At 41.1% G+C, this 25,187-nt stretch overlaps 1 protein-coding gene across 1 annotated transcript in view; it reads left to right on the forward strand.

Annotated features, from left to right (window-relative positions):
* Window positions 1-25,187, forward strand: part of LOC118701655 (sodium channel protein type 5 subunit alpha-like) — a 217,710-nt gene that overhangs the window by 112,096 nt on the left and 80,427 nt on the right. The window contains exons 14-16 of the mRNA XM_054515743.1: window positions 1,544-1,782; window positions 6,637-6,810; window positions 8,224-8,580. Coding sequence (XP_054371718.1) covers window positions 1,544-1,782; window positions 6,637-6,810; window positions 8,224-8,580 — 770 coding nt within the window. The remainder of the gene's footprint in view (window positions 1-1,543; window positions 1,783-6,636; window positions 6,811-8,223; window positions 8,581-25,187) is intronic.

Genomic DNA, 25,187 nt, shown 5'->3' on the forward strand with positions numbered 1-25,187 from the left:
GGGCTTATGTCGTGAAGAATAAGGATATAGATCCATGTGTTCTAGATTTACCCTGGAAAATTAGATCCTTAAGGAATTGACTGCCCTAAACCCTTTATTGCTTTCAGAGGCAAATTTAAAAAAAAATTGCATTGAAATCCATGGTTCTCAAATAATTTTAGGGTTTACCTGTAAACCCTCTCTTTGGAGGCTGGAAAGAGTAATTTCTTGGGAGCAATTTGATTTCCCAAAGGTCTCAGAGCAGTGTAGACGTGTGTGCAAAACCTCTGCAGGTAGGACACCATAGGGTATTTTGAAAGCTTGATGGAAGACACCTAATACCACAGTTCTGTTGTCCTTTGAAGAAAAGTGGGTAAACATTCAGAGAATCTGAGGAAAAATTCTCCAAGATCAGCAAATCCAACCTTTGACTGAATACCCCCATGCCCACCAAACCATATTGCAAAGTGCCACATCCACTCAGTTTTTGAACATTTCCAGGGATGGGGACTCCATCTGTGCTTAACCACTCCTTCAGTGAAGAGATTTTTTTTTCCCAATATCCAGTCTGAAACTCCCCTGGCACAGCTTGGGGCCATTTCTCCTTGTCCCAAATGCTTCCTGCCTTGGGAGAGGAGGCTGTTTATGAACTGATTGAAATAACAGCCTTGGCTGAAGTTTTCCTGTTATCAGTGCAGCTTCTAATTATATAGACTAAAACCATAATACAGCATTCCATGCCCATAAAGGAATCAGAAAAGGAAGGCATTAAGCAATTCTGCTGTTCATTGTCATTTAGCCATTAACTGTCTCTTTTTGGACTTTTCTTTTTTTCACGATTTAACACAAATTATATGAAGCTATTTCAGTTCTTTTTGCATAGGTAAAATGAGCACGTAAAAGTGGTATTACAGGCAATATTTTAAGACCACTTTTAAAAAGCACATTTTTAGTAGCATTTTGAAACTGTGCTCCCTGATTTTTTCAGTGGGCTTTTCAGAAAAATCAGGTATTTAATGCTGTTTTGGATTGCACATCAAGGACAGAAACTCTGTTGACAGCTAGTGATACTCTGGTTCTCAAGTACTTAAATAAGCTTTAAATATTGGATTTAAGCTCTTTCATCTCTTATCTACTTTAAAAGGTATTATTTAAGATACTTTGAAAATGTGAGCAGGGAATGAAAATTAGATATTCCAATCTAAGTTAAATGAAGATAGTGTGTTCTTATCCATTTGAAATTGGCAAAATGGAAAATAGAGTAAGAATCCAAGCCTATATATAATACTAGACTTCACATATTTAGTGTGATTCTCACTTTTTGCCTATGACACTTTTAAAAGGTTTGTACTTTCAGAACAGGTCACTGTCTGCTAAGTGCAGGTCAACTGGCTAAAACCCCAAAGTGTGTAATTTGCCAGCCTGTTAGGACAGGAATATTTTTATCTTTGAAAAAAGTTTGGGGTAATTTGTGGGCCTTCCTCTGTGTAATGAGTAATTTTAAGTGTTCCCTTGTCGTATAACTCAGTGTGAATTGACTGTGACTTTGCTGCTTGTGACTTAGAGCTTGAGGAATCACACCAGAAATGTCCTCCCTGCTGGAACCACTTTGCTGTTAAATTCCTCATTTGGGATTGCTGCCCACTTTGGCTTTTAATCAAGAAATTTGTCAAGTTTGTGGTCATGGACCCGTTTACTGACCTCACCATCACCCTGTGCATTGTGCTGAACACGCTCTTCATGGCCCTGGAGCACTACAAGATGACCAAGGAGTTTGAGCACATGCTCTACATAGGCAATTTGGTAAGTCAGCCTGAACTTGAAGTGCCACCTGAGGGGTCAATTTCCTGCTTTTTAAAGTTTTGGCCATGGGAATGTCCCACTTTGATAACTGCCAGCATTGCTTTGCCTTTGTCAAGCAAGTCCTCACAGCCACCTCTTTCTGAAGAGAACTGAATGAGGAACAAGTGTCTATTTTTATCAAGCTAACATATTCTGATGTTATTAGTAACCATTAAAGCCATGGTTTTGGGCTCTTCCTGATAGATATCTGTTTAAGGAAATAAGAGAAAGGTTAATGAGCTTTATTCAGGTTTGCTGGTAAAGCACCCATAAGGCAGAAGTTCTTGGTGACTAATAGTGGCTTTTATGTTAAAACAGAAACTTACAGAAAAAAAAAAAAAGCAAGGCAAGATCTTGGAGGGGAATGGAGTTGTGTTTGATCATGGGTTGATATCTATGCTAGAAGGTGTTGTTGTGCATCTTCTACATGTGCTGGGTCCTGTGAAAACCCTGGAGCAGAGGGGACAGGGAGCAAAGCACAGCCAGTGCTTTGAGAGGAGATTTAATGTGCAAACCAGAGCAGGGGGGTGTAGAGATGCAAAGCAAGCAGAGACCACACTTGTCCAAAGCAAAGCAGAGGGACAGTCCACAGTCAAGCTGCAGGGACAGCAGAAAAGCCTTTCCAAGGGCAGTGTGATACAATTTGTGACCCAGGGGGCCACTAAAATTCTGCAGTTACAACAAAATGGAGTCTTTCTCTTTAATCATCTTTCTTTGAGTTATGTTTAAAAGTTGCCATGTGTTACTGTTTTCAGACTTAATGTTTAGAATCCTTTTAATTGTAGAAGAGTCTGAATTAGAAAAGGCACAGCCACCTAGCTATGGCCTGGTGGGATTGCCCCTAAAATGTAATGGCAGCAGCAGAGATATCCTATAGGAGCAAAAGTGATCTGGAGAATCTGGAAAGTGGATGCTGCTAAGTTTGCATTTGAGGAGCTCACAGCAGAGCTTAACAAGGCCCTTTATTTCTGTAAAAACAGAGGCTGCAGTATCTCAAAGCTGGATTAATGTCACCTAATTTGAGGTATTTACAGTGTAGGAGTCTGTGCCAGTTGTCTTTGTCTCCTTTTAACGTCAGTGGAAAGTAATGGACAGTTCCAAGCCCCATCAATGTGATGTTGCAGTGACATTTACTTTTGGATAAGGTGAACAGTGGCCTGCAGGGCTGTGACTGCAGTAGCCATTGACCACAGTGGGAGCACACAGAGACACTGCAGGTGTGGCACCTGCCTTTAGTGAGAAGCTTCTCATTCTGGCAGGTTTGAGTGGGTAGTAGGAATAAGCAGGCATTTTGTATCAGTCCTAGAATATGGGATATAACATATAGATTTTTTTTCTTTACCCTGGTCCTTGTTACTTCTAGCTCTGGCCTTCCATGGGCAGGTTGAGGTTATTCCCCTAGGCTGTGGGACCTGTCTCCAGCTTTTCAGCTGATGTGTCTTGGAAAATCTCCTTCTGTTGCTGTGCTAAGCAGAAATCTGTTTGGGTCTCTCCTGCTCCAAAGCCATGCTCTTGCCCTCTGCAGAAAGCAGTAGATAAGGACAGCTTGGAAATCATCTTACAGGACTGTACCCAGCTTCACTTTGCAGCCAACATTCCTTGTTGTTGCTCAACAATTTGTGGCCTTCTAAGATGACTTGAAAAAATTCCTCTGCAACCATCAAAGCAGGTGGCAAAGCCTCCACTTCCCTCTCTGGCTCTTGGGATAGTCAAGGTGTCTGCTCCTCACTCTGCTTTTGGCAGATCAGCTTCCCCCTTTGCAGACCACAGGCAGTGAAACTTTAGCCCTTGGCTCCCCTCCTGCCAGCACAGCTCCTGTAGACCTGCCAGGGCTGAGCAGGGCTGTGCCAGGTGCCATCAGGAAATTAGACACTCAGTAGAGACAGGAATTTTTGCAAACAGGGATATTTTGCAGAGAGATGCCTTTTTTTTTTTTTTTTCCTTTTCCAGAGAGAGAAATTTTACAAAGCAAATTTTGCAAAATTTTGCCCAAAAAAAAAGAGAAGAAAAATCTCACTGTGTGTTTCTTAGCACTGCCTAGAGCTATTTCTCTTCCTTGTGCTAAAGTGTAAAGTAAGCAAAACAGCCTGCCTGCATTTTATGTAGCAGGCTGATGGCTTGGGGCTCCTCTTCTCCTGAGATCCCAGGAGTCTGGGTTTGTGAGAGCCCAGCCTGTCTCAGCTCACCCTCACCAGCTTTACTAAACCCCTGCATAACTGGATTAATTGTGAGCAGAGCAGGTCAGAGAAAGGTAACTCCATTTCGTGGAAGATTTTGCAAAGTCATTTGTAATGAAAATTGACATTTTTTGCAATTCCCTGTGAAAGGGAAGGGAGTCCCAGCTCCAGGGCAGGCTGCCAGGTGACTGCATCCCCTGAGCTGCAGACTGGCAGCCCCCCCTCTGCCCCCACACTGGCTGGCTGGCTGTCTTCCCATTACATCTAACCCTCTTTGAGTGATTATGCTAGCATTAAACAGGGGAAATATTAAACAGGGCAGGTATTTGGCTTTTTTTATTTTTTTTTTTTACTCTGAGCAAATGTTTCTGAGAGAAATGAGAGAAGAAAAATGGAATATGGATTTTCTTTCTCTGGGTCTGCCAGTCACTGAGGCTCTCCTGCTGGGATTGTCCATCTACTTCATTCAGCATCTGCTACTTTCAGGCCCCTTTAGCTCATCCCTTACAGGGATGAACATTTTCAAACAGGATCAGAAGGCCAGCTGAGCATGTGTACAGAGTTCATCTGCCCACACAGTGCTACCACTTAAAAATGAGTGGAGAGGGCAAGAACTCCCTCAATTTCTGTTTTCCTTTAGAAGCTGAGGTACCATTATGCAACATTAAAGCCTAAATGGCTGAAATGACAGATAAAAGGGTTTGGTTTGGTTTTTTTTTTTGAGACAAAGTGCTCCACATCAGCAGTGTCATATTTAGCACCAGTGGGATGTTAAGCTGTTTGTTTTCTTTCCAGCCTTTATCACAAGAAGCACCCAGCCCCTTGTGCAGGTGCAGTGGAGCAGGTGCTGTGTGGAATTTGTGGCTGGTACATACACACACACATAACTGCTGATGCCTTCAGGAAGGCTCAGACATTTTGCTGCCTTGCTGTGACATTTCCTTCTCAGAAGGCTATTGATTAAAATGATTCAGGCAAAGAAAGTGATCCTCCTGAGTCATTTTCTCAGCAAGAGGGTTGCATAATGTGTGCAGCGTGGTCTTGTAGTTTTTTTTGAGGCAGTCCCCTGGATAGAATTTCACAGACATCCAGTTTTGTCTTGCTCTCTGTCCCAGGAAAAATTTGAGCATTATGGTGGGAATCTTTGGTATCTCTAACCCCTGTGACTCAGAAGTTCTTTGCTAATTAGAAATATGAGACAGGTTGTTTGCTGTGTTCTTGATATGAGGTGGTGATGGGAAGTTGCTCCATCCCAAGGTATTGCTGCAATCCAAGATATCATTTTCCTGAGGGGAAACAGAAGGTATTTTCCATAAGGAATTGTGTAAAATGGCAACTTGGAACAATTAATTCCTGAAGCATTACAGAGCAAAGCCAAGCACTCCTCAAATTCAGGCTATGATAATTTATTTTTATTTTTTAATATCATAATTGCATGATTTTACTGTTTGCCTTTCATGTCTTAGTGGGTGTTTCATCTCTGTTGCTCAGAGTTGATCAGTTTTGCTGGGCTAATGTTGCAAATATTCAACTTCTTGGAAGGAAAACATTTCTCTTTGTCTGTATATTAGTGATACGTGACCTCTGGATTTCCCCCTCTATTTTAACCAACAAAGTGCATTACTGCTGATTGTTTCACAAAAAAACGTGTATTTTAATTTTAAAGATATCCATTTCTGCAAATGTATCTATTTCTGTTTCAGAAATTCCAGAATTTTCCAGAAACACAAAGCTCTGTGCAGCTTGTACTAGGATGTGACATTAAAATAAAACATTATATGACAAACTTGGTGCCCACATTTTGTCATTTTAAGTTGATTGTAGCATTGCACTATGCATTTAAAACATTACTTAAGCAGGACACGCAAAAGTACAAAATCTGATTCTCTGGGATGCTTTACAGGAATCTATTAAAAGTGAATTTGCTGTCAGCAGCCTTCCTTTCCCTGCTCCCTCTGCCTCATAGGTATATTTATATGTTGTTTTAAAGAAAAATGTTCCAATTAGAAGCTCCACCATATGACATTTGAACTGGGTCATAAATAACCAATGTGTTCCCAAGATGCAATGAGAAGAAAATTGCTGTGACTATTTGTAAAAAAAAAAAAAACAAAACAAACTCACCAAGACTCAAATTAGAGTTTCTAATCGTCTTTGCTGCCAGCAATAACCTCAGAATAACTGGAGGCGTGCATTGCCCTTCTATTGATAATAAGAACAAAATAAAAAGGGATTAAACACCAGATACACTGCAACACAAACAGCTCTTAACACTCTCCATTCACTTAGCTTTCTCCACTGAAATATATAGATTTAACCCTTATAAAAGACACTTTTATACCTTTTTTTCTTTTTTTTTTTAACTACTATGATTATTCAGATGATGGAAGGAGATAGAAATGTATGTTCCAATCCAGATCCTGAAGTCAGATGTCATTATAAGTTTACAGCAGTACCAGGTATTATTGTGAAAAGACTAGACAAAATTGTAATACAGATAAAGAGTCAGCCACAAAAAAAGCAAGTATTTGTTTGAATGTGTGTGACTTTCTGCTGGGTTTACCTGTGACAGTGGAAACTCCACAACCAAGGAGTTGTGCTTAAAAGGTTTGTTTGACTTCATATTTTCTTTCTGCAGGTCTTCACTGGGATTTTTACAGCAGAAATGATCTTCAAAGTAATTGCCCTTGACCCCTACTACTATTTCCAACAGGGCTGGAATATTTTTGACAGCATAATTGTTATTCTAAGCCTGATGGAACTGGGTTTGTCCAGCATGGGAAACCTGTCAGTTTTGCGCTCCTTTCGACTGGTAATGGTCTTATTCTGTTCTTAACCATCTTTTTTTAATTACATATAAACTCTGACATGAATGCAACATATTTTCTTAAAAATGCATCTGCCTATAATTGCTGCAAGCTGGTGAACAGTATGTGACACTAATTACTGTGGGATAAATGGAATTGTTCCAGATTTACATCAGGGTAAATGAGAACATAATTTGATTCTTTCTAGCTGTGCCAGGTACTTGCAGCACACTTAAAATATTTGAATTCCAATTTGTAATAAAGATCTGCCATTTTATACCTGTGCACCTGTTAGCACAGACAGTAGAAAATTGATAGCCCAAGAAATGCAAGAGCTGATAACTTGTTGTTTTAGGAGCTGTTATTCCTAAATTATGTTATAAACATGCCACTGTTCTTTTAGATGTTGTCAAAAGAAAATGAATTTTTTTTTAATTATTCAGAGAGAGGTTGTTGTTTTTTTTTCTAGAACTGATCAGCATAACATAGCATCTGTCTTTCACGGGAACTCCTGAGCTGTCAGCTCCTTTGTTAAGCAGGGGACAGTGGTGTCCTATTAATGAGAGGCTGGCGACATTCTGGAACAGAAAAGTACTTTCCTTGCCAGCTTGACATTTGTGTTGCACTTCATGTACCAGGATGTCCATGCTAATTATTCTGGCCATGATATGGCTTCAAAATTTTTAAGATCGGAAAATAAGTCCTTATGGTTACATTTACCAGAAGAAAATATTTGTTTTTTTCCCAAAAATTCTCTGCATTGCTCAAAAGCGTAAATTTTCCATCACTCTCCTGTCTCCCTCCAGTTTTTTGGAGCAATCCTGCTTCAATAGGGCTTAATTTAGACCTTCAGTTGAAAACACAGCACAAGGGCTAGGCACCATTTACATCCTTAAAATAGGTCTTAAGTGGGCCGTGGGCTGTGCACAGACTGCGGGATCCTCAGCACAGAGGTGATTTTCACCCTGGGAGCTAACAGCTAATAACATCTGACTGAGACTTGCTCTGAAGCACAGAGGAATCCCTTCTCTCATTGTGGGACCAAACCTGAAATCCCTCCCTCCAGATGCCTGCCAGGATGTTTATTTTGAGGAGGAAAAGCAACACAAAAGAAAATACTAAGAAATAGATGTCCTTCTGCCATCCTTTCCCCACCAGTGGGGGAATGTGCCATTAAAACCATGTCTATCTAACCAGGCAGAGCATAGCTCAGGAAAACTTAATTCTCATCTGAGAAGCCTAAGTGATGTTTTATTAATAGAAGTAATGAGGTTAACAGGAAGTATGGCTAAAATCACCTTGTACCACACGCACTGCGGCATTTAACATCTTTCACGTTTTACTCACTTGAATAATTCATTGTCTGAAATGGCTGATGCTTCTGTGAGCTGACACTGTTGTTTATGTTCTGTTCACAGCTGAGAGTCTTCAAGTTGGCAAAGTCCTGGCCGACCTTAAATACGCTCATTAAAATCATTGGAAACTCAGTGGGTGCCCTCGGCAACCTCACTCTCGTGCTGGCCATCATCGTCTTCATCTTTGCCGTGGTAGGAATGCAGCTTTTTGGGAAAAGCTACCTGGACAATGTGAAGAAGATAAGCACCACTGGCAACCTGCCACGGTGGCACATGAACGACTTCTTCCACTCGTTCCTCATCATCTTCCGAATTTTGTGTGGAGAGTGGATCGAGACCATGTGGGACTGCATGGAAGTAGCTGGGCAGCCACTGTGCCTTCTCGTCTTCTTGTTGGTCATGGTGATAGGAAACCTGGTGGTGAGTTCTCAAGATGTTTTGGGTTTTTTGTTTTCTTCCTTTCCTGGTGGGCATGTGCAAATGTACCGTTTCTTAATCCAGAAGTGGCAAATCTCACATTGCTCTACAATTTTAATTCAATGAACCGAGTTGTCACCAAGACAGATTTGCTCCTATCCCAAAGTTGCCTTACTAGTTGGCTAGTTGGAAATGAGGACTTGCTGGGTTTTTTCAGAAGAGCAGATGTTTTCCTAGAAGAAAGGTACATAGGTTGATCACAGTGATTTTATATTTTATGCTGTTCATGGGGCTGAAGGATTTCCTGATCTCTTTTCTGTGCAGGTGTGAGTATCACTTCAACTATCCCTGTTTTGGAATATTTATTTTTCCTTTCAATTTTATATATTTATATTTCCCTTCACTTCTGGCCCAGAACACACACACCATATCACAGCACAGTGTCTTTGAGAGGAGTTTTGAATGTCCTTAGCCTACATGTTTTAGGAAACTGCAGGTTTTGTTTACAGTAATGTCACTGGCTCACTTGCTGGTTTTTTAATAGACTATCCCATAAGCATGGCTTACATAAGCTCTGAACCTATTAAGACTGAGTTATATTTCCCTGTTGACATCTTAAGGAGCGCTTTGCTGGCTTTCAGTCATTGTGGAAATGTTTTGCCTGTTCAGCTTACAGAGCATCTTTGACATTGTGGCTCTAATGGCCTTACTGTTTATATAGTGAGTTATTTAATAGTAGATGCTGCTGTAGGAAAAAAAAGAAAAGAAAAAAAAGAAAAGTTGTTTGCTTTTATTGGTTGTTTTGCTTTTAAGTACCCAATATTTTGGTACTCGGCTGCTGGGGTAGAAAAGTTCTTGAAAACGCTTGTAAAAAAGCAAAGTGTGTTGCTTTGTTTACATTACCTTAAATTTTAACAGTTATTTTCACATGAAAATATCGATTGCAAAAGCAAAGTATATTTTTAAGGGGTTTTTTAAAATAAAAGTCTAAAGACTAAACTGTAATTACTCAGAAAGTGAGAAATTATTTACATTTTTTTCTATGACTTACCATTTCTATAAATTTTTTTTAATTACATTTGATTAGAAGAGCAGGGGCAGAATATTACTTTCTTTATTTAGGAAAAAACCCATTATTTATTATATCTTTTAGGAGAGTTTAGCCTGAGCTCTAGAAAGTTAATTTCCCCCTGCCATTAAGCAATGTGTTCTGTGTATGATTATGAAAGCTGGAAATAATATGTGTTTAATTCTGGGGAAAATGTTAACATTTGAAATATTCATGGATTATTAAAAGATGTGAATTAGCAACATCTGATACCCTTAGATATTAACACTCATTAGTGTGCACAAGTTCTGCTAAGTATGAAATCTGTCTCAGCAGAGACTGCATTAACATTATCTACGTATATTTAACCTTCAGAGCTCAAAAAAAGAGACTGTCCCAGATGTAAAAAGATATTGAAAAACTCTGCATGGAGAAGCTGAAGTTATTGGTCAGCTGAAAGAGAAAATCGCTAGCTTTACTCTTTTCAGCCAACAGTTCCGTAAGGATGTGGCAAAGACTGATAAAGAGGAATAATTCCTCATAGAAAAAAAAAGAAGGAAATTATATATAAGTGAAAGAACAGCAGATTGTGAATCATGAGACTCATCCAGTGCCAACATGGGGATTTCATGATGTCGATTAGCAGGTAGAGAGGAGGTCATCTTACACCTCTGGCACCATAAAAATTGTTGCTTTCTTCAGTAAGAGTGGATTGAACTCACCAACTCACTCTCATAACATCACCAGACCCAAAAGTTCTGGTAGCTTAAAAGCACCACAAGCCCTTTCAAGTAAAAATACTCATGTGCAAAAACTTTTACCTGTAACTCCATTGCCATCCGTGCCAGCAAAGTCTCTCTTTTAACTTGTTGAGATCCTTTTTCATCCTCTGAGTTTCAGGAGTCAGTTCTGATAAAGAATATTATCCTGAGGCTGTATCTCATTTGGACTCTAAATTCTTCCATGGTATCTGGAGGCTTGGAGAAAATCTTGGTGTAGCATATCTGTACATGCATCTAAATTAAATACTTTTATCTGTCACATCTGCCTTATGGTGATGTCTGTGGTCTCTTTCCCAACTGCAAGTCTGAGGATTGTGGAGCAAACTTGCACCTGAACTCCTGTAAAGTCTGCAAACTGGTGTTGAAATTGTTACAGCCACTGCAATTCTGTGGTAGGTTCAGTGATTGGTTTGCAGGTCTTATCCAGCCTCACTAACACGAAAATTCAAAGGAATGGTGAAGAGCCAGGAAACTTAGTAAGTGCCCTGGGCAACACTGTGTTATAGAGCAGTCCAGTTGTTGAAAGGAATTTTAGTATATCCTTAGTCTTTGGGTTGTATTCATATATCCTGAAAATGTCTGGGACAATTTGTGTGAAATGCCACACGAAACTATATTTAAGGCTGGTCAGCTGGTGAGTGAATCATCTTCAAGGAGCTAAACTTTACAATATAGTTGGAAAATGATGTGCAGTGTTACTGCTTTTTGCACAATAAAGCTGTGCTCCTACTGCCAGGTGGCATATTAGAGTCACTGAGGCTGCTTTAGAAGGTAAAGCCAAACCAGACAGATGATAAGAATTTCTTCCTCATTTGTAAGAGAGAGCTTCTGAAATAGCTAAGTGAATAATTACGCTTTTTGTTAAGTTTTGAAAAGGGCTTAACATGTTTTTAATGTATACTTATGTTACTGAGGTGAACAAGGAAAATCACCAAGATAGGAATTATTGAGATGATGTAGGAGAATTAGGGACAGGAGGCAGGCCCTGGTGCCCCCTGCTCTGGCCAGAGTCAATGTGACACCAGCCACTTCTCAGGGGACAGCTGTGTGTGTGCTGGGTGCTGTGGTGGTGTTTGTGGGTCCCCAGGATGAGGGAAGAGATGAGAATCTTGGCTGCACATTTCAGAAGGCTGATCGATTATTTTATGATATATATTATATTAAAAGAGAATGATATATTAGAACTATACTAAAGAAAAGAGAAAGGAGACATCAGAAGGCTAGAAAAGAATGAATAGTAAAATCCTGTGACTGAGCAGAGTCCTGACACAGCTGGACCTGTTGATTGGTCATCAAGTAGAAACAATCCACATGGAAACAGTCAAAGATGCACCTGTTGGCAAGGAACCTCCAGACCATATTCCAAGCAATCAGATAATCATTGTTTACATTTCGTTTCTGAGGCCTCTCAGCTTCTCAGGAGAAAAATCCTAGCAGAAGGATTTTTCAGAAAATATGTCTGTGACAGGGTGCTAACAACGTGCATGAATAAAAGTGACACTTCCATCACGGGCAGCACAACCTCCCAGTCTCACTGGGTGTGTGTGACATACGCTGGCCAAGCCACACTTTTACCCTCTGGTGGCCACCAGGGTGAAGGATGGATCCTGCCAGCCTCTCCTGACGTGCCACCAAGGGAGGGACAGCCTGAAATGCGCTCGCTCTCTCTGCTCCTGCTCCAGCTGGGCTGCAGGAGCCAAAAAGCATCTCTAAGTGTTCAACCCACAGAGCTGCAGTGCATTAACTGGCCCTCAGGGCTGAGTTCTGGGCTGCTGTTCCCTCACCTCTGTCCCATTCACACATCCCAGCTCATCCATGGCACATCCACCCCTGTTCCCCAACCCACCACAAGCTGGCAAATCACTGCTGCATTTCCTTGGTGGTTCTTGCATTGCTGGAGCCACAAGCATGTGAGCATGTAGGGTCTGCAACCAGGAAAGTGATACCTTAAGAATTTTCCTTAAAAGCAGAATATAAGAATGGAATTCCTCCTTTAGGATCAGTCCCAGCCTTTTTCTTTTTTTTTTCCCTGCTGTCCATTCACTCAGAAAAATACTGATGACATTTTTTGAGAACACTAAGGTAGAAATCACAACCAATTTCTAGGGTATCACACTGTCCTGTAGGCAGGATTGCATAACCATTATTGAATTAATGCATGATGCATGGAATTATGAAATATAAAGTGTAAGGTCATGCACTCAGCCCTGTTAAAATATTTATGTTATGATCCAGTAGCTTACCAGCAGAAAATGCTTGAGAGCATATGTATCAGTCACTGTGAACATCTGCATCTGAAATAATTACATGGAGGTGCCTTTATAGTCAGATCTGGTTAATGGAGTCTGTGAAGTCATAAAATATCTTACCACCCAAAAAATCTAAATATATCAGGCTGAATAGCCCCTAAAACTACGTATTTCTGTCCCTGACATCCTAGGAGGCAAACAGCTGTAGAAATCCCCATGTGGCTTGATATGTTGACCCAAGAGGACCTTCTGGTCCTGTTTTTTCCTATGGTAATTTCAGTGCCTGGCAGCAGAGCTGCTCAGCAGGGTTTGGATGAGATTTGAAGTGACCACTTTGGTTAAACTCAGTGGAAACTTTTCTCTGAAAAGTCAAATGTGGCTGAAACTTGTCTTTCTCTTCTGCTTCCACATCTCAGGAAGTATTTATGGATGTTTTTTCTGTTATAATTTGGCTCGTGAGACAGGTAGAAATATGGAAATGTCACATTCTTGGATGGAAGAGGTTTGTGCTGCCTACATGCCTTTTCTACAATTCCATATAGGAAAGGATACTTGAAGAGGTGTTCTGGGAAAGTCCCACCAAAGCTCCATCAGGTTAAAATCAATGGATTTTCAAGCTGGTCAGACAACAGAACCTCATTAGGAGTCATTCACCCCCATTTCCCTCTTGAACAGACAAAATCTGTTGATAAAATGTGTTACCAGAGCTGTTCTGACAGACACAGTTCTGCAGCTGGGCAAGAAAGAAAAATCAAGTTACAGGGTTTTGACCAGCCTGGTCTACTGGAAGGTTCTATGCCCAGTGCAGAGGGGTTGAAAACAGGTGATTTTTAAGGTCCCTTCCAACCCAAGGCAGGAGATGATTCTATGAATGGGAGCAATGCAGAACTTCTGGGTGCTTCCACTTCATCCTGTTCATTTACAAGAGTCTCCCTTCTGACCATGAGAACATTGTCCTGAGCACCACCAATGCAACCTGGATGGGAATAATGGCTTAGAAGGAGGAGAAAGGCAAGAAAGATGAAGGGTCAATTAGCACAGATCCTGGCCTGACAGATGTGCAAGAGAGAGATTTGGGATTGGGAGGATTGTTTGGGTGGGGAAGAGAAATGGCTACAGCTTTATGTGAAGCTTAATCTATGAGAAGAAATTCACAGCAATTCCCTGCCCTGAATTACTTTCCTAAATAACAGAGCCTAAGCAATATAAGGTGTCACTGGGTCCCATGTATCTGTCTAATACTTTTTTTTTGTTTTGTTTGCTAAAGTTGCCTTTAGTTCAATGTTTAGAATGAAGAAAACAGATAAAAAAACACAAAAGAGGCAGCTTTGTGTGTGCTTGTGCAGCAGCAATGTGTAGTGCTGAAATGTGTGAGACAGGGCTTATATTTGGATTGCATCGTCTTCAACACAGGGGCTTTGCTTCTGTATAAACCCTTTTCTAGAATTAATTACTGAGTTTCAATAATTGAGCACCACAATCTCTAAATGAGGAACGTAAGAGTGAGTCTGTGTGGCCACCTGTGAAGGAGAACTGGTAGCCCACCCTGTGGGAATCCATCAGCTGTATGGGAGCTGTGCAGGTCTATCCCAGCTGGAATATTGTGATCAGTGCAGAGTATGAAGAAGTTTAATAACACAGATTGAGATGTTCTTTTGCATTTGCCCTCGGTGCCAGAAAATATCCCTGAACACATTTAATTTATTAGTGTAGGAGTATCCATAAAGTCCTGTCTCACTCAATGCTGATGCTTCTCCATCACTGCAGATTTCTCAGCAGATCACGTCTGGGCTTGAAAGAGGCTTATGGTAATGTCAGATTTTCTCTTTGTTTAAATGAAATGGGTACAGAGAACTATCATTATCCCTTGTGGTAAAACCAGAAGTAATAGCAAAATAGCATCTTACAGGCCTGGGTAAAAGTGGATTACGATTTTACATTTCAAGAGCTCAGACAACCAAAACATTAGGATGGTCAAAGGTGGTCTTCAGATGGAGATTTGTATTTCTGCCTGACATGATAGGGCTGTCACTGAGGGAAGATACATCAAAACCCCAACGCTTTTAAAAGACAGGAAGCATTAAACCACGGAATTTCAAGACTATAAAACTTTTTAAAGGGTGATGAAGGGCTATTTTACCCCAAAAAGTACAAGGCCTCTTTAATTCAGACAAACTTTGCCAAGAAATGAATGCAAATGGAACTCTGATGACATATGATAGCCCTCTTCCAGCTATCTCCTTATTTTCTTTTCAAATTATATACAAATATAGAATACCAAAGCCCCATTTTTGTGGGTTTTACTGTCTATCCCTAGAGAAATGTTTCACTCAAGGGTTCCAGCAAGACTTGCTGCCATGAATCAAGTAATTATTTTTGCATTTAATGACAAACATGACTTACTCATGGGGGCCACTGAGGACGTCCACCGTGTGAATAAAGGTTAATCTCCTTGGAGGAATATGTAGTATTTGTATTGAATCTAATTATTAATAGAAATGAAGTGCAATTTTAAAATATTGTGTGCCTTCTAATTGCAAATCAAAGTAGGTTAGATCTGCTTGCTGGAAATTAAAGCAAGTTTGGGAAGAAGGTATTACAGCCCAAATTACAACATTTATGGTTTAGATTTTTAATTTTTGAATCACAGTAGAGGTCTGCAGTGTCCTCAAGCTTTATATGTTGTACTTCTGCCTCTAAGCACATACTCTCCTTGGGGTCCATAGGTTCCACTTCTTGCACAATGGAAGGAAGAGAGGATAAAGTGCAACTATGTGAAACCTGTGGAAAAACAGCTTTTTGCAAGGAGCAGGGAAGCCACAGGAGATTTGAAGAGAGCTCAGGTTGTCCCAAGTCTCACAGAAACACTCCCTTCCCTCCCCTCTCTCTGCACCCCATTGCTCACATCCTGGATGATGCTGTTCACCTTATCTGCTCTTTCAGCAGCTCCCAACATTCTGGAAATCTGCATTTGTGTTTTGGTTACATCAGCTGAGAGGGCCAGCAGATAAACAGGCAGGAATAGGCACGTCAGGAGCAGTCATCGTCAGGACAGACAAAATCTGCAAAGCAGCAAGCGAAGGGCACATGGGGCACCAGGGAGGAGGAGGATTGATCAGAAAGCTGCAGGAGCCATAATGAGAGCTAGGAAATACTGGCAACAAGGAGAGTTTGAGGGTCCAGAAGAAGCCAGGGAGCCCAAGGGATCCTTAGTGAGGAGTGGAAGTGTCGTTTGAGTCTGTCTCATCAGCTCGGGCACTTATGTAAGGGAGGCGAGTTTCCTCTCCTGAGTCACATGTGGCTCTGCAGGAGGGCAGCCCAGAATCCATCAATAAGCTCAGCTGGGGATACAAAGAAAGTGGTGTCAGAACAACTGTCAGCATGTCACTGCTGTCCTTCTTGCTCCTACTCATCTGGCAGTGGGAATATTTGGTGTGATGCTGCTGAGCTCAAACCTCCAAGGGAGGCAGATAAACCCCAGCACATTCCCAGCTTCTCCCTGCATCATTTCCATGCCAGCTACCTGAACACTCTGTGTGTCCCAAAGCAATTTTAGCCATTTGTATTCCCCATTATCCAGCCTTTCTTGAGAAGTGCCTGGGAAGCAGAGCACTCAGGTAGTCGATGCTTTTGGGCAAGAATCTGGCTATGTCTGCTTAAGTATTAAACATCCTCAGGGTTAAAGAAATGTCCACCAGAAGCAGATGGCATCATCTGATGCTTCAAAAAAATAAATCCTGACACCAACCATCAATCAGTCCAGTTGCCTCTGATGGCTCCTAGTAGAGATGGAAAGCCTCCATCCTCTTGTGGGTTACAAAGCTTTGAAATACAAAGCTTTTGCCTGACACTCCAGGCTTTAAAAGCTGTATGATTTATCAGCACCCACATAAATAACTGTAATTTATTTTATTAGGTGGATATATCCCACCCAATAAAATAAATTATAGTTATTTATAATATACGTATAAATAATTATATATATATAGTTATTTATACATATTTACTACATGTATAACACTGGATGCTGGTGCTAAAAAGTCTGGGGAAATTAATCTCACTGTATTTATGGTGGGCCATCAAAGACTGCTGGGTTTTCAAGATGCCATTCTGTGGTAGATTGAGTGGAATCTATTCAAATCTGGGAGGTTTAGGGCTGCTTCCCCCCAGATATGTGAAGGAAATGCACCTGAAAATAAGTAGGAGTGACTACTTTCAAAACCTTCTTCTAAAAAGTAATCTGCTTCTTTCTGTCACTTCAGATTTATGAGTCTGTATCTGCTACAGGCTCAGTTGTTTCTTCTGAAGAGTTGAGTCTTGGCACTTGGTGACTAAATCTGAGCTTGCATCTTAGGGGGACAAGTGTGTTTTCAAGGTATTACATGGTGTTTGTGTTGAATATATACTAAAATCTGGCAATTTTTTCCCTGCAATATTCATCCACAGAAAGGTAGATATTTGAAAACACAGCTAGCTCAAATCCCAGTAGGAGTTGGCATGCATAAGAGGAGTGAGCTTTTGCTTCTGATGAAGCTCAAAGGAGGCTGAAAACAAAAAGTGGACTAAAACTTTTTTTTTTTTTTTTAATTTATTAGTGACATAAGGAATTCCCAAAGCAGTAGTCCAAAGCAGATTCATTAGTGGACTGTGACAGATTTTGGCATTTGGTGCAGATTTTCATCAGTAGAATTATAAATATTGCTTCTTGATCTATAAATTAGTCACTGGGATATATCAGAGAGAAATAAAATCTGTTAACAATGCTAGTTCTCTTCTGTAGGCATGGGTATAGGGGAACACAAAACTATCTTCCATTTCTTCCATTAACATTTATGGGTGTGAGGTGTCTTGGAAATATGAAGGAAGAAGAATGACAATACATTACTTCAATTGACCCAACTCTTTGTAAACCATCCTCATGCCTTTTGTTCTAATTGTGTTTCCAAATCAAAGATATTTCTCTAAAACCATTGTTTAAGCGTTGACTCCATTATAGGAACTACTGACACGGTGGAATATTTTTAATAAGATACACCATATGTATGTTTTATGTTCTCACAGATATTTTACTTGTGAAGATTCTAGTGGATTCCTTGCTGAGATTTGGTTTCATTCCAGGGGATCAAAGGGGAGCTAAGTTATTATTTGGAAAACTGCAGCCCTGTTGGTGTGGCAGGCATGAGTAGGGTCAGCCTGCCCACTTTCTGTCCTACATGTGTCCTTGATTAGTAGTGTAAGTAGGGGTTTGTCAGTGGTTAAGTTCTTGCTAATAACTGGGTAGTTATTAAAATCTAGAAGGCACTGAGTCAAATTTAATTGGGCAAGAGTGTGCAAAGGTAGGTACAACTAAATGTGTCTCTTTTTATTAATGTCACAGTGCAAGTTGTCTGGATGTCACTGAAAGGGTAATGACAACAGAATTATTCCTAACATGTGCTCAGGGAAAGGCAAGGTTTTAATGCTAAAATAGACCAGGTGGTACAAAATTAATACATTGTTCACGACTCCTAAACATCTTGCACTTTTTTTCTAAAAAAATCCAGTTACAAATACTTTTTTTCCTTCACCAAAAATAAGCAGTGAGCTGTTCATTCTTACAGTTGCCTCTAGAAATATCTTGTTAAAAAGAATATGTGAAACAACCAGTGAGTCATGACAGACTTAACCTTCTTAGCAGGTGTATGATATTTAAGAGACACTGGAATTTATTTTTTCATGTACAGTGCACATTCATATCTGGATTCTCCACCCAGCACATGTGTGGCAACACAGTCTGTGGCTTCTCAAGGAAAAATGCTGAATAATGCATTTGGAAAATAAATGTAGCACACAGGGTCAGATACCAGTTTCCTGCTTTTTGGAGTCTTATTGAACAGTAAGAAATTCCTGCAAAGGGAATTCCTGCCTTTGGTCTCCTGCTACCATTCCACATTTCTTCATCTTTCTGAAATTCCATTCATCTGTGTCTTACTGTGTTAAACTTCTTTAAATTCAATAAACTGACTGACCCACACTTACTGAGGAGAATCTCCAATAGAAATAGATCTATTTCATCATTTTTATATTATTGCAAACAATACAAGGGAAAGGAGAACCAAACCTATTGATTTTTCATCTCTCTTACTATTTTTGCTTCTTTGCTACTATTTAAGTCCCTTTTGTTCTATTTCCTTGACTCCAGATTCATGTGTTAATTTTTTTTCCTGTTTTGCTTGGGTCATTCTTAGCCAGAATCATGTTTAAATTAGTTCTAATTGAATATGAATCAAATCTGCTGTTCCTTTAATTATCTTCTACCTAAAATATATTTTCTTCCATTTTGGTCAGTTCTGGGATTCATTGTCTTGGAATCAAAGAGTGGCCTATGTTGGAAGGGACCTTAAAGCTCATCTCATTCCAACCCCCCTGCCATGGACATGAGTGGACACCATCACTATCCCAGGTTGCTCCAAGCCCCTTCCAACCTGGCCTTGAATTCTTCCAGGGATGGAACAGTCACAACTTCTCTGAGAAACCTCTCCCAGTGCCTCACCACCCTCACAGTGTAAAATTTCTTTCTTATATCTAATATAAATCTCTCATTTTTCAGTTTAAAGCCATTATCCCTTGTCCTATCACTCCACGCCCTTGTCCCAAGTCCCTCTCCAGATCTCTGGTAGCTGCAGTAACTGTAACATGATATCTCCATGGGAATTTTAGAAGCATTAAGAAAGGTGCAGAATTACCCACAGCTCAGCCACAGACCCAAGGGGAGGGGCTGACCATTGAGGACACTCTGGGGCCCAGGAGCAGGCGCTGGCAGATGAAATGGGTCACTTTTTAGGACAGCAGTGAAGTGTGTGCGTGTCAGCACCTCCCACCTTGCAGGGCATGGCTTTCATTGTGGAGATGTAACTGGGCCCACTGCTGCTAAATCCTCCCGTTTCTTTAATGAAATGTGGGGGTTTGTCCCACTTCTGAGTCATGGGGCTTCTACAAGAGAAGTCTGTGAAAGCCACAAGCCCAGCCATGTGCTGTGAAGGCAGGAGATTTCATACTGTGCAAAATTACTGGTAGAAATCTTTTTTGGAGCTTTTTTGAGATTTTGGAGCTCTTCTGAAAGAAGGCCTCCTGGCTGGCAGGCAGCTCTGTCACTTTGTTCTGCCCTTCCAGGAATCTGCACTTGGAAAATGCACAAAATCAGAACCTCCTTACACCTCCCAAATTCACTGTAGAGGTATCCTTTTCACATTTCAATATCCTTTTCACATTTCCTACTTTTTAATAGGAAAGTGTGATTTTGTGAGGGAGCCCAAATTAAAATATTAAACCTGGGAAATTGATTAGAAAGTAAGATTTTTAAAGGAAACCATGCTCTCCCTGAAATTAAAAAAAAAAGGGGGGGGGGAAGGTAATATTAATGATTTCTTGACTCTCTGATTTAATTTTTGAGTCTCTGGGCCTACCCTCATAGTGATTTTTCTTTGTTGTAATATATTGGCCACAGGGAGCCATTACTGTGCCCATTGTCACTGGTTTTCTTTCAATTTTACTATGTTTCCATGTGGGATTTTTTTATCCTTTTGGTTCTCTGTGGCTCTTACCTTTCCCCAGCTGTTTTCTGCCATGTGTGAATGAGAATTTCCTCTTTCTCTTGATCTCCAGACCTGACTGCCCAAGGGACACGATGGCCCTGAGATGACTGAGGGCAAAACTTAGCACAGTCCTTGGTCACAACTGAGTGTCCCCCTCTCTGTGGTGGTGTAGGATCTGAATTGTAAGAGGATGAGGATCTGTGGAGGTGTAGGATCTAAACTGTAAAAGGATGATTCCAGGGATCCCACTCCGCCTGGACTGGGCAGTGTCCTCCATGTGAGCCTCCTAGGGTTGGATTTGGTCTTCAGGTAGAAACTGCAGATCTTAAGCATCCAGAATTAGAGGGTTTTTTCATTGTATAATTGGTAGAGCAGCTGTTGTTTGCATGCAGCCAGTGAAAATATTCCAGGGTAATGCAGGTGTTTCTCATTGATCATCACTCCTTGCAGGGAGCAGCAACAGCAAAGGCTCCCCAGACTGTGCAGTCTGTCTTGCTCTCTGATTGTCCTGACATCCTCCTCAGCAGGACAGCCAAACACTTTTCGTTGACTTAGCAGAAGGGTAATTGTCTCTTGGTTTGCAAACAATAAACTTTCCATAGTTTCCCTGGTGGTTTTGGGGTACCTTGAGCCTTTAACATCACGAACACAGCTGGTTTTGCTGGGAGAAGTTTTCAACTGGACTTGTCTCACAGCACGTTTTGTCTGTCTAGACAGTGCTTTGAGAAGTCCACAGCAGCTCTGATGGAGCCCTTGCTATTCTGATGAATTAATGTTGTTTTGATATCTGATTAAAAACCTGCAGGAACATGTTTGTTTTTATGCCATGACTCCAATAGTGGGAAGAATTTATCTGAATCCACTCACCCTCTCTTCCTCCTCATATATAACATTTGGAGACTTGGAATTTCAGAAATTTCAAGAAAACATTTGGTTTCCAAAGACTCATCATCTAATACTTCTAAGGAACATACTTAGGAAAAAAAAAATAACACTGAAAGTCATCAGCTACAAAAGAAATCCAAATTCAACAGTTCTTGACCAGATTTGGAGTGGTACAATTTGTCTGCACAGTTTCATGCACGTAGGTGAATAACAAATGAAAAAGTCTTGGAAACATGAGGCAACCACCAGGTTGTGGTAAGAAGTGTCACAGGTTGCCTCAGATTGATGTTTCCAGGATTGTGTTTCAAGTGACAAGGACACGGGCACCTCGCTCTTCCAGCTTGTGGGGTGCTGCAGGACCTGGGGATGAGGAGAGGCAGAGGTTGGTCCCTCCTGTGCAAAGGGAAGAGAACAGGACTGAGGAATCTGCCCCATTAATCACAGACACCCCTTTAAACCCTGAAGTGAGAAACTGGGTGATCATTCCCCACCCCATCAAACACAGGTGAGCACAGCTCCCATCCAGCATCACTTCTCTGCCCTGCACTGCTCAAACAGCTGCACCAGACACACCAAAACTGCAGGGAAACATAAAGTTCAGTCCCTGAAGAGAAGAACTGTCAGTAAAACTCCCAGCTTTATTGTAAATACCACAAAAACATTCCGGGTAGGGGGAACACCCTCAACTCAACCCATTCCTGAAGATAGAGCTGAAGCTGCATCAGCCTCCCTGCTTGTTCTTCATAGGCCAGTGGTAAAATCAAGCATTGTTCTCCACTTTTTCTGGGTAAATAGAAATCATTCACATAAAATCTCTGAAATTACAGCCACTTTTTGCATATGAAATAATTATTCTTACCATATTACTTGCATTTTTTCTTTCCTAAGGAGAACATCCACTCTCATTGCCATCATGAAGTAGTTCAGAAATTTTACTTAGGAAATAGACTGTATTTGCTGAGTAGTTATTAAAATTCATTTTCTTCTATTTAAACAGATAAACCAGTTATTTCACCTAAGAGGCTAATACAGAGCTGATGAGAAAAAATTCCTGTTGGAAGAATTGGTATTACAGTGGTACTACAGTGCCCCACAACCCTCCCACCTGCAGCTGCCTGTGGGTTCAAACACTTTCCACATGGGAAGTTGTGTGGCTGCAAGGCAGGAAATTCATATCCCCATTTCCATGTGCTTTCCTAGCTGGTCCTGGGCAAGAAAAATGAAGGAGATTGATGGTGTCCAACCTGTGCTCTCCCTCACTTGCCTCAGGCTACAGGGACCTCTTGCCAATCTTGTGTTATGATCATTTTGACAGCAAGAAACTAAGATATCAGAAGAATGGGATTATGAGATTGACTGCAGGATAAAGGGAAACTGGGCTGGGAGGATATAAGCTTCTTATCCAAGCACAAATAACTGAAAGAATAGGAAGGGAATATAGAAAATAGGTGATCATGTAAATTGCTTTTTGCAGGAATAGTCTCTCTTAGTAGACTTTGCCCTGGGATGAAAATGTACAAAAGATTGGAAAATACACTTCCAAGGAAGGAAATAATCCTCCAGAGAGACTGACTACATTACTGACCTATTACTGCAGATCTCTGACTTAGATCTAACACTTAGTGCAATGAAATCCCCTTTCTGAGCAGTTTTTCTTTGCAGCTTAGTGGATTCTGCTGCAGTAAACAAAATATAATAATTGGCACCTATTTTGTTAGGCTTGCTAGAAGGTCTCCAAAGAACAAACTGCATCTCTCCCATCTGTGCTAGTCAAAGAACAGTGCAGATGTCCACTGCCATCCATGAACAGGAAGGAAATCAGATATTTTCACTGGTCAGAGAGTGCCTGAAGAGCTTCTTGCTATTCTGTATCTACCAGGCACTGCAGGTAGATGGGCCCTGTTTTGTCCACAACAAAAAAGTATTAAATGAGTAGCTGAAAAAAGTATTCAATGGTGATCCTGGCAGGTACTTCACATGCACTGTCTGGCCTTTCCTATGCAGCTGAGTGCCAGAAGTGACAATGAGCTGCCACAGAGTTACAATTTGGATTAATGACTTCCTTTTTGCAGGGTAGATTTCACTGATAGGGGTATTTTTCTGTTGTTATAGCAAAACCTGCTTGGCTGGCTCCTAGGAGATTTCTCTTCCCTAGGAAAGAAAGGTGTAAAATCCCTTCCCTCCTCCTGTGTGACACCAGTGAGGGTCCAGGGCAGTGGATGCAGTGCTGAGTTAATTCGCAGGAGCTCAGGAGGCTGCACACTGTCTGACTGAACGACAGATGGAAGGTTAAATACATAAAGATTTATATTGCTCCACTTTTGCCAAATCAAGGCAAACAAAAAGGTGGAAGGGAAAGGAAGAAGCAGTCTCATGATTTCGTTCCAAAAGTGTTCTAACTTCAGCAGCAGAGCTTGCAGATATATCTTCAAACAGGATTTGATGAGAAGGTGTCACCTGAATAGAAATTGTCTGATTTTGCCCTGTGTTGACACGAAAGGAGATGATGGAGCTGAGGTACTCAGACTGCAGCCTACCACAGCATCATATGTATCTCCCTGCCTAGAGCTTTTTGGGGAGGACAGGTGCTTCCAGCAGCCTGTTTCCCCCCCATGGACGGGGAGCTTGGAATCAGCCTCAGAGCTCCAGGCCCCCAGTGCTTTTCACTTTTTGCCAGCACAGAATTGGTGCAGCACCTTGCACAGTGCCTGGTTTGTTACCCTGTGCTGCTGCTTGGGTTGGGGCTGGAACACCGTGAGCTCCCCTCTGCCCTGGGGAAAGCTGTAAAGGCTGGTTTAAAGGCTGCTCACCACTGTCCTGGAGTGTGATTGTCCCCAGGATGGGCTGCCGGGTGTGACAATGGACAGTGTTGTTGCTCATGTGATTTAGTTTTAGATAGGCCTGCAGGGAGCTGGACTTGATGATTCTATGGGTCCTTCCAGCTTGAGATACTCTGATTCTGTGTGGCTTATTTGACCTGCATCTACCTTTAATCCATCTCTGAGATACAAAATCCAAGCTTGCTTAGTCTTTGGTGGGCACTGCTCAGCTCCTCAACATCCCCTGGGATGCCAGACTGTCTCCATTGTCTGCAGACATCCTGGGAAAACCGCAGCTTAAGCACCTCAGGGAGGCACCTGCCACGGGGCTGAATTAATCTGATCATTTGTGCCTCATACTGGCACAACCAGAGTCACGAGCTTTGGAAAAGGCATTGGAAGTGAGAAGGTCAACGAAAGCATGCTGGATTGTCATTAGGCTAAAAGCTTAATATAATTATACTAAAAGAATTTGGGGTTCTTTGAGTGCATCTGTCATTTGATTCCCAACCCCAAAGACCAGAAAAGTGACCTGCTTTCACAGTCTGGCTGCTCAGTGTCACTGGAAAGCAGATTTCTTTCCAAGGGGATCCATATGGACATAGAAATCTGCCATTGCTTTTGCAAACTGAGGTAATCTTTAGTTAGCTTTTACTTAAACTGAAAGCACTGTGTTAGCAGCCAGGAGGACTGGGTATTATTAGTAACCTTTTACAGGAAATGTGGTGTGTCATGGGTTAGGCAAATTTTTATTTTCTGGAAAATGCAGTGTACAGTGAAATGTGGGAATAAGTAAACATAAAGTGCTTATTCAGCAGTTCATTCTGTTTGAATGCCCAGCAATGCAACTCTGAGGTTACCTGCTCATGAAGGAAGCAGGGAATGATATTTGAGATTTATTTTTGGCTCAAAGCATGAAGTGCAAATGGTTCTTTGTGCAAAATGTCAGCTGCATTTCTGGGAAGAAAATAAGATTGCTTTAATAATCCATGGTAAATAACAATACTGAGGATGCTACATGAACCTGCAGGTGTATCTAGACAAACATATCTAATGTATACATGTAGCTTGATGTCTGAAATGAATACAGAAAAGTGAATCAAACCTTTAGTGAAGAGCAGAGGTAATGAAGTACAGGATGAAATTCAGCTTCAGATAAGGAAATTCCTGTGCACACAAGGAAATATTCATGTTTGGAGATATCTGGGCTACCACCACTCTGCAGAGGTCTGGGGCTTGACTCAGTTTGGCCT

Source organism: Molothrus ater, chromosome 1 (assembly GCF_012460135.2).
Source record: "Molothrus ater isolate BHLD 08-10-18 breed brown headed cowbird chromosome 1, BPBGC_Mater_1.1, whole genome shotgun sequence".
NCBI lineage: Eukaryota > Metazoa > Chordata > Aves > Passeriformes > Icteridae > Molothrus > Molothrus ater.